The sequence below is a fragment of the Notothenia coriiceps genome, unplaced genomic scaffold, assembly GCF_000735185.1.
Source record: "Notothenia coriiceps isolate Sejong01 unplaced genomic scaffold, NC01 NC01_scaffold00010734, whole genome shotgun sequence".
NCBI classification, from domain to species: domain Eukaryota; kingdom Metazoa; phylum Chordata; class Actinopteri; order Perciformes; family Nototheniidae; genus Notothenia; species Notothenia coriiceps.
In genome coordinates, this window is record NW_011343435.1 from 81,783 (window position 1) to 92,121 (window position 10,339).

Genomic DNA, 10,339 nt, shown 5'->3' on the forward strand with positions numbered 1-10,339 from the left:
GGGGGGGCTCATGTGTGTTTGGGTGTATCTATATGTCTATGTCTACATCCAATCTCCGTACAATTGAACCAGCCTAATATTTAAGTGCTGTATGACCTCTCTTAGGTGTGCTGTTTTGTACAGTAATGTACACAATTCTCCTAACTGGACGGTAGTGTATACACTGCTTCAGTTCAGTAGCAAATGTCAATCGGCCAGGCTAAAAACAAGCCTTACCTAATATGTTCAGGCCACATTTTGGTAATTTCAGTAACTGACATCCATAAAAAAGATTTGTCACATTTTTAATTGGAGTTATGATCCACTGTTAAACACAAAACGAGATGAATAAACCTCTGTTTTTGTGACCTCTGCCGCCTACTTTACTTTAAAATCGCATTACATTTCATTTTTTTTGTGAAAAGAAAATCAAATGTATATGAAATGCTTCATTGTTGTGAACTACACATTTTGTCTTATTTGTAACCAGAGCATATTCAGTGAAATATTCATTTCCTAGTGACACTCTGCTCCCGTTTTTCTCTTTGTGATTCAAGTTTCTGACATGTTTTTTTTTTTTTATCGCGACAGGGAGCTCGGGGTCGCCGACCAGCAGTATAAAGACTCTTCTCCCCCTCTCCTCTTCTTCTCCCCTACACCCGTTCCCCGTCTCTGCGCTCTCCTGCCACGATTCCGCTCTCCACACCCTCACTCTGCCTCTCTACGGAAAGACCTCCACGGCCTCTCCGCTGCCCAGTAGGGCCTTCTCCTCCCTGGGAGTAGACAGACTGAGAGGCCTGCCCCCGCTACCAGACCTTCCTTTCCTCTCAGCGCTTCAGCCAAAGAAACCTCTCCAATGTAGGGACCCATGTCCGGGGAGCCTCTTCCCCCTCCACGGCCCCTTCGGTCCTCACGGGCCTTCTCTGCTCCCTCATCTCTCTGACACTGCAGGCCCTTACTGTTTCTACCGCTACAGCTTCCCCCTGAACCCCCAACTCACAGCTCTTTCCCGGCACGCCAAACTATCCGAAGACACCACAGACTGTCTGCTGCGCCCGTCTCCGTGGCACCCGACCACCAACCACTGCCTCTGACAGCTGGACCGCACTTTCAGGCTCCGGCCCATTGAGTGTTACGAGCCAGAGCTTATTGCAACAACACAGAGAGGCCTTATGCTCCATTCGAGAAGGACTCAGAGGAGCAATAAACAGTTTTGTATGCCGTGTTGGACTTACACAAGAACTGATCCTGAAGCAGATCATGTTGCTTCCTCTCCACTGTTCACACCAGCCAAAAAACTCAGGAGTGAACACAAATGTAGACAGGATGTAGATTTTTAATCCGGACAGTTTGTTTATACCGTAGGGCAGATCCCTTTTTTTCCGCCTTAACTAATTCACATGCTGTAACTAAAGGGCGTCAGAAGTAGGACCTGAGTTATGTAATATAAATATGAATGAATGACTGTTAAGCTGACCATATGTGCCTATTAAAGTATTTTACATTTTATTTTATTTGTTTTGATCACACACACCAGCCTTTTCAAAAATCTTCTTTTTCCGCACAAACACAGGGGAAACACTTTTCGATTATTTTTTTTATGCGGTTTTCAAAGAAGAACAGAAACACATTGCTTTTTTAACAAGAACTTATGCAAAATTATTATTATGCACTGTTCCTGTGCTAGGACATACATTATGAAAACAAGTTGTGTTTTGTGAGCCCTAAACTGAATCTCAGTGTCAGGCTTGGCCACCCTTGACTAATAATATGAGCTCATCAGGATCTGTGATTTTTAGGGGGAAGAACAACAGCTGCCAGGTTTCAGGCAGCCAGTTTCCATTCCTGTACTTATTACCAATAACAGGACTAATCAGCGACGCATGGAGGTGAAAGGGTTATTCTATATAGAGGCCTTTATTAGGCGCAGGCTGGAAGAAGGCTCCTTGCAGCCGTGTCATCATTATTGTAATCATGGTTGTAACATTGTTCCAGGATCAACAGTAAATCGATACTGCTGTGTGAAGACATGTGGAAGGCTTTCAGAGATCCCAGTGAGGAGCAGAGAATGAAAACCCACTGTGGGCCAACATAACGCTGTGTGTTTTTTTATCCATACCAAAGGGGGCACGCCCGTTCAGCCGCTGATGTGATAATTCCTGCCTTCAGCTCCGACTCAAAATCCTGCACCATCCCTCCCTCCCTCGTCTTTACGCAGAGCGAGGAACAGCGGTTTAGGCAAAGCGGGGGGAAATGGCCTGTTTCCCGACAAACGGTCATAACCAAACAGCAATTTACTTGTCATGGCGGAGCATGGCAGTGAGCTAATGCGCGCTGGACATGGAAATAGCAGGAAGGAGTTAATTGAGGAACTCAGGAGGCAGGGGATGGCCCCTTGTTTCAGCAGGCGGTCAGGTGCGCTGCTATCAAACAGCCTGCCCTTTGTCTGCACACACACATAATCTGTGCGGGTTATTTGATACTGTCTGTCATTTCCATGTTCGGCTACATTGGACCATCATTTTAAACTCCTGACTAATTCCTGATATTTCATTTAGACTGTTTGCTTTCATACCAGGAGAGCTGAACTCTGCACCTGCTGCTCTCCATAGACTAAAACAAAAACACACATAACATGGCGTAAAGACCCCAGCACCTGTCATTGGTAGTGTCTGTGTGTAAATACAGCTATGCTATAGGTTGAAGTATAACATAACGTTTGGAAGATTAGCCTTTGATTAGCACATGCTAACATTTTGTAACAAATGTAGCTCGCTTAACGCAACTTTCAACAGTCTTTTTTAGTAAAAAAAAAATAGTTTGACACTTTCTTGCGTAAAGTTAGTTAAGAAGAATGATACAACTCTAATATTTGTAGCTAGTCTAAATATGAAGCTACAGCTAGCAGCCCATTAGCTTAACATAGCATAAAGACTGAAGACGGGGAAACTAGCATGGCTGTGCAAGGTGGTCTGTGACAGATTTAGGCTAGCTCTTTAACCCAGTTTATATCTTTTATGCTAGGCTAAGCTAACTAGCATCCCGGATATAACCCTCATGATTAACAACCATGAATAAGTATCAATATTCAAACACAACTCTCGGCTGGAAATTATATTTAACAAACTATTTATTTATTTAATAAAGGCTATGTTGTCATACATTTTAAAATTAAGTTTGTAAATGTTACATTATAAGATTATTTATATTTCATACTGGCCTTTCTTTTCTTATCACACGTCACATTTGTTTGACTTGTTGAACAGCACTGTTGTGTTAACCTTTTACCAGCCTGTCGATGATTAACCACGCTGTTCATCGGATCAGATCAGATCAGATCAGAATACCTTTATTAGTCCCACAGAGGGGAAATTTGCAGCGTTACAGCAAGAAAGAGCCACAGAAAGCTTAGTGTTGCATATCTTAAATGCGTTAAAAAAGTATTAAGTTATAATATAATAGACAAACAATATGCTAAAAAAGTACTAAGTTATAATATAATAAACAATATGCTAAAAAAAGATAAAAACTAAAAAAGTGACATAATTTTCAAAAATACAGATCAAAAACAAATCAATCAATCATCACATCATCAATTTGCTTGATAATGTGTCAACATAATCCTCATGAAAGTGGCTGCATGAATAACATGGAAACTGTGCTGATTCGACTTTTTAAGAATAACACAAGCTGGGACGTTCTGGGCCGTTTGACGATGATTGACAGGCAGTAAAGGGAGAGAAATCTGACCCTGAAGTCATTTGTTTCCAATCATGTGAAATGGCATCCTGAAACAGGAGAGAAGCCCGGCAGAGAGACAGGACGTGTAAATATACTCTGCCTTCATTAGATTAATTTACTAGACGCACACACTTATATACATCAGTTATCTCCTATTAATAGTCACACACACACACACACACACACACACACACACACACACACACACACACACACACACACACACACACACACACACACACACACGTTTGCACGTCCAGCATTGTGCCCTCCAGCCTCGCTCGCGTTTGGCTCTGCGAGGGTTTATAATGGACGCTGTTTTCTCAGCAAACTCAATAAAAAGCTGGTTATTTATCAGCTCAGATTATGGGACGTGACTGAGCTCAGCTGTAAAGTTGAAAGTGAAACCAGCTGTGGCTGAAATTGAATTACACAGAGTGAGTAATGTGAAAAGCGAGGGCAGTTTAACAGTGATTAAGCGCTCTTGTACTACGCTATCAAGCAGGCATATTATGATCAGTCAAACTTTTCTCTTGGACAGTGAAATTCCTCTCGTCCCGTCCCATCACTGTTTTCCTTTTTTTTTTTTATAATTCTCCCCAATCTTTGGGAATCTACTGCTAGAAACATCAACACGTTTTAAATATGGGCTAATATCCTCTGTTGTGATCTTGCAGGATTAGCTCAAAATGCTTTTTAATAAGCATGTGTGTGTGTGTATAGCTTGCAGCATCGCCACGAGTGTGTGCAGGACATGGGGTCACCCGGGTGTTGCATAGGCATGTGCTCCCTGACAGGCCCCTGTCTCCCAGGAGCAGAGGTCAAATGAGTGGAGGACAAACGGCTTTAACATGTGTCCGGGCACCTGGTCTGCTTGTTTTCTGTGTTTGTGTGTGTGTTTTGGGGTTTCCTCTGAGCGCTCCATCTGTGGGCCTCACACTCGTGCAATTCATCAGAGAAAGTGTTAATGACCCAAACAGCTCTCGCACTTCCCTCACGCCTCACCTCTCCATTTACACCTTTCCTCCCTCGTTCAAGTGATTTGAACACTCAGCAGTGCAGCAAGTTCATTCATTAAGGGCACGTCTCTGATTAGTTTAATAAACAAAGCACTGATGCACTACGGGGTGTAAAGTAATACAGTAGGTACCTTTACTCAATTGATGTACATAAGAACGGTTTGGAGGTTGTTCAATGCTATGATACTTTCTACTTTGCCACATTACAGAGAAGTAAATATTGTACTTTCACTACCTCTAATTACCCACAAAAGTGACTATATTTTACGTACGAAAACATATGGTTGGGATATAACATCAAATGCAGTGATTTAAGATTAAAACAACAAAAAGGCTTAAAAACGCATCTTTTTAGAATAGCCTTTAACTAGATTTTTAAAACCCCCACATTATGCCATGCCGGCATAAATGCCACTGCTTTTATTCTGTTGTTTTAATAGTTGTTATTGTTTTTGTTGTTTTGTTTCACCCTTTTTAATTTTGTAGCACTTTGAGTTTTGTTTGCGCTTATAAATCAAATGTAGAGAGAGAGAGAGAAATAGTATGAAGCAGTTAATGTTGGATCTACTGTACTCAAACTTACTATACTTTTAAAGTACAGCTTACATATTAACCCATCTGAAATCATGATAATAATGATATAATAATATAACATCGACAGGGCGCATTCTGCTTAATGTGTACTTTCTGAGAACATAAATTAAGATAATCAAATAGTTTATAAGTAGTGTTTCTATTTAGTTTTTTATCTTAAGATTAAAATGTTCTAAATCTATTCAATTTTCATGTACAAATCAAAAGGTTTTCCTTGAACATTCTATACCCTCATTTTAAAGGACATGTTTTCTTCTGACAGCAACATTTTGATCATTTAGATTTCACTTTGAAAAGGAAATGGATGTTTTGATACAAATACATAGTGAACATATGAAAACATGCATAACACTGCGTACAATGTTTAAAATGAACCCCACATTAACTACAGCACTATTTATTGACAACAATGACTCACTCAGTATTTTACATTTACTTGATTGAAGGACCTAATTTCTTATTCCTTTACTCCTATAATAACCTAAACATTAAGCATATATATATATATTGAATCCATTGAATTTGTCTTTATAACAGCCACAGTGACACGAATGCTCTTGTCTTTCCACGGCCTCTTGATGTAATTACGTAACCTTTTATTTTTAAGCCGATTGTTTTTCATCAATGGATCTGTGTGTTTGAGGGTGGCTGGAAGAGGGCTGTCAGCACTCAGCTTAGGACCAACAAACACAACGCACACTCTGACCCCAGCTGTCCATCACACACGACCTTCCCCCCCCCTAAAGAGTGTGTAGGTATGCTAATGCCTGTGTGTGTAAGTGAGAGAATAAGAAAGCCAAAGAGAGGAATTGTTTTTTTATTAAATGTATACCCATAAATCAACCCTTTTTGGAACAAGAGATGTGAGATATTCTTTTTCTCTTTGCCCCTATCTCTGACAGTTTTTGCTTCCTGTGTATGACAGGTTATCACTCCTGGGACAGAGTGGAGAATAAGGAGAGAGGAGAATGATGCTCCGTGGCTGATGTATCGGATGGCAGATGAGGGGCAGGGGGGGAGAGAAAAAGAGTGATTTAGCGCCGGCCTGTTCTCCCCTCTCCTCTTATCCCTGGCCCGCTTCTTTCATGTCTCAACCCGAGGGTCGACCCGCCTGCTGCCCCAGATGGTGCTGTCTGTCTGGGCTGCCCTCTACAGGATGTGCCCCCCATCACCCCCACCACTACAGACCTATACTCGCTTAATTGATTTCAGGGGGGGAAGGCCCTGTTTCTCTTCTGTTTCACACACACACACACACGACTTGCCAACAGCTAGTGCCCCCATTACACACACACATACACGCGGCTGGTGCTGTGCGCTGTCAACGCTAATTCAATTTGAGACGCGGGAGTGTGACTAACAGCAGACCTGCAGAGTGTTTTACCATATGCACAACACACACTCACACACACTCCTAACAGATCACTCCACACACACACACATTGCTCTCTCACATCCACTGGTATAATAAGGTCCAGAGGTATAAATACAGTTAATAGATTTCCTCTCTTCCTGTTTCTCTCATTATCATCCTGTCATCAAGTACTGAATAAAGCTTTATCCCTTCAACTTCAACTGCCTAATCCAGAATGAATTTACAAAACCAGCACAAGTGTGACACACTGTTATGGCATGTTAATGTGAAAAGACTAGGGGAAAGTTTGTAGGTTATAACAAGAGAGTTAATACAACCTCCACTGATTTAGCTGTGATCATTTCAATTATGGCCTGTAGGGAGATCGTGCTGTTGGTCGGTGTGTGTTTCCAACCCAGTCTCACTGCATTTTGTGTAATAGTCACAACATTTAATCTATTGATTCGTGTTCACCAACAGGATTTCCCCATTTTTTTCGTGTCACACAGAACGATTTTAAAAGCAATGTATTTCTATTGGTAGTGTGTTTCGTGCCTGCAACACGTCTTTTTGTCCGGTCGGGTCTTGGAAGACCGGAAGCTGTGTGCTTCATAAAAACATTTTCTTACTCAATATCAAGCAACGATTATTTTTTTGCCGTCCGTGAGGAAAATACATGGGGCTCAAATGAAATGAAATCAAAGTTTATTTATAAAGCATATTTATAAAGCACATTTAAAAGCGATTTTTGGTCGGGCCAAAGTGCTGTACATGTAATAAATACTACAATCACATAAAAACACATTACGACAATCACAATAAAACAGGCTCAGAGCCTCAGAATACTGAAATCTATATTTTTAAATCTTTTTTTCCTTCTAATTTGTTATTATTTACATTGCTTTTAAAATCGTTCTGTAGTGACACGAAAGAAATGGGGAAATCGTGTTGGTGAACACGAATCAATAGATTCCTTTCGTGACTATAACACGAAATGCCGTGAGACTGGGTTGGTGTTTCAGCAATGTCACCTTATGCTAATGGACCTCAACAAATGTATGTAATTTACAAGTTTTATACCATCATTAACAGTTTACTATTTTTTTTTTAATTGGCTGATAGGGGCTGCAACTGCCTCAACAAATTTAGCAAACGGCCTTTTTGGCACTTTGCTAGGCTAAAAACAAGCATTTGTCGTAGCTTAGTGTTAGCATGCTAAAATTTGCTAATTTGAACGAAACATCAAATACAGCTGAGGTTTATGGGAAGTCAATAATTCTGCAAGTTAACTTTGATAAAGGCACGCGATGGAACATGAAGGAAATACCAACATTGTTACCTGACATTCATCAAAAACGATTTTGATCGACAACTCCTTTAATTGAGCTAGCGGTGCAGCTGAAGGGTCTTATAGCAAAATAAGAAAATGCATGTTCTTTACAGTTTTGAAGCACAGGGGATACATGATAACTTGAATTGGTTTGATTCAGCCTGAGACAACAGTTGCCTATGTAAGGATATGAATTATAATGTGACAAGGAAGCATATGTGTGTGTGTGTGTGTGTGTGTGTGTGTGTGTGTGTGTATGTGTGTGTGTGTGTTTCCCTGTATGTAGACACAATGACTGGCAGACAGCCTCAATAAAGAGAAATAGACAAGGCTACATATCCATGTTCACGGCTTGTTTGAATGTAAGAGATATCAGGCTGGGGGAGGCGAGGGTCATGTGGAGGGTTGGCAGGATCAGGTGTGTGTTTGTGTGCGACAGAGGTTGTGACGGTGTGAGCAGGATATTGGTTAGATCTTAATGAAGCATGCTCTGGAGAGGAGGGATGGATAGGGCCAGCTGTGTGGGCGCGTGTGTGTATGTGTGTGCATGAGACAGTAAAACTGATTAAAAGCGGCGTTAACACTGACAGGATGCAATGGTCAAGAGGTGAGTGGAAACTGGGGAAAGCTTTGGGGTGGAACGATTAGACACACACTCAGCGGCAGCAGATGCAGCCTGAGGAAAGCCCTGGGCAGCAGCGATTGGTCACACATGCCCATCGATATCCGAGTAGAACCAATCAGCTCGGCTTCCTGTGTTTGACCTGACCCTTCAGGCATTGTAATTGAATATTTCTAGTGAGGAGGCGATAGAAGACAAGGAGAGGAAAAGAGCCACTGTGTGAAACTTTTCCATCTCAAAGACTACCTTAAATAGATGATGATTGTTACTGCCTACACTCAACACTGATGATACACTATTCATGTGAACATTATTTTTTTGAAGGATACCGCAAATAAACTGTATATTTTTAAATACACGTATTCCAGTGAAATCTACTATTTGATATAGAATTATTCCAAGTTTCTCTTATTTAGAAGACATCAGTTTAACCTATGAATATGCAGCATCAAGAGTTTTGTGATTTTTTATCTGTTGCATTTAGGAGGTCACTAATCGCTAATTATAAGGAACAGTTACATTTTATAGAAACAATTGCTGCTTTAAACACACGTAGTGCTACTACTGATTATTTTCATTATCAATTAATCTGCAGATTAGTCTGTGAACATCACAATGAGATACGGCAGCATAAGAAGTTACACTTTCACATGTTAGGAAACATACTATAAAAGGCACATGCGATATCCATAATACATTTCACCTGAGTAAAAAAGTCAACAGTTATGTAAAACATAACATTTCAGGGCATTTGGTAAAAAGATCTTTAAAGGTTAATTTGCCACAACATCTTCAGATATCCTAAACTCAGAAGATATTGAGTTTTAAATTACATATAACAGACAGATAAGCGTTGCAAACCTTTTAATTTGAGATGCTGGAAATAATGTTTTTTCTTGGATGCTTAAATTTTGCTTGAACATTTTATGATGAATTAACTATTGAAACATTCATGACTTTCCCGACTAATTGATTCACACAAGTGATTAGGCAACCTTTGTGAAGAAAATGTGGGAAACTTAATACTGTGTGTTTAATTCTTTGCTAGATAAGACTAAAAGACAGAAAGTTCTAAATGTATTTTAAAAAACAAAGGCAAGTGTTTCTGGTGAACAATATCTATCTTCACTTTAGTAGGACATTACATTATTGTTTCTAGAAAACGTCTTGGAAATTTGAAGACAGACCTGTAAAACAGACCCATTTTATTCTCAAGTGGATAATTCTGGGCTTTAGGAACATTTATATTTTCCTGCCGAATCCTGCTGGACATACCGTATTGTTTCCTGTGTGTGATCATGCTTGTTAATTAGAGCTTCCTCTCCTAGTCAGCGTGTTTGGCTCTCCCCCACCCCCCCCCTCCTGTGCAGCAGCAGACAGGTCGGCCGTGGGGACAGGACCACCGGATCCCCTCCTGTCAGCAAGTTCCACTCCTCTAGGAACCCAGACAAGCAGGTGTTGACGGCCCTGGAGGAAAGCCACTTGGTATCAACACCTGACACACATACACATAGACAAACACAAGCTTCCCTCGCGCAGGGGCCGCGCGCACATGCGACACACACACACACACACACACACACACACACACACACACACACACACACACACACACACACACACACACACACACACACACACAGACAGACAGACAGACAGACAGACAGACAGACAGACACACACAGACACACAGACACACA

General features: G+C 40.9%; 1 protein-coding gene across 1 annotated transcript in view; it reads left to right on the forward strand.

Annotated features, from left to right (window-relative positions):
• The window catches only part of tbx22 (T-box transcription factor 22), a 4,502-nt gene extending 3,329 nt beyond the window's left edge, over window positions 1-1,173 (forward strand). The window contains exon 6 of the mRNA XM_010771969.1: window positions 571-1,173. Coding sequence (XP_010770271.1) covers window positions 571-1,073 — 503 coding nt within the window. The 3' untranslated portion in view covers window positions 1,074-1,173. The remainder of the gene's footprint in view (window positions 1-570) is intronic.
• The last annotated feature ends 9,166 nt before the right edge of the window (window positions 1,174-10,339 follow it).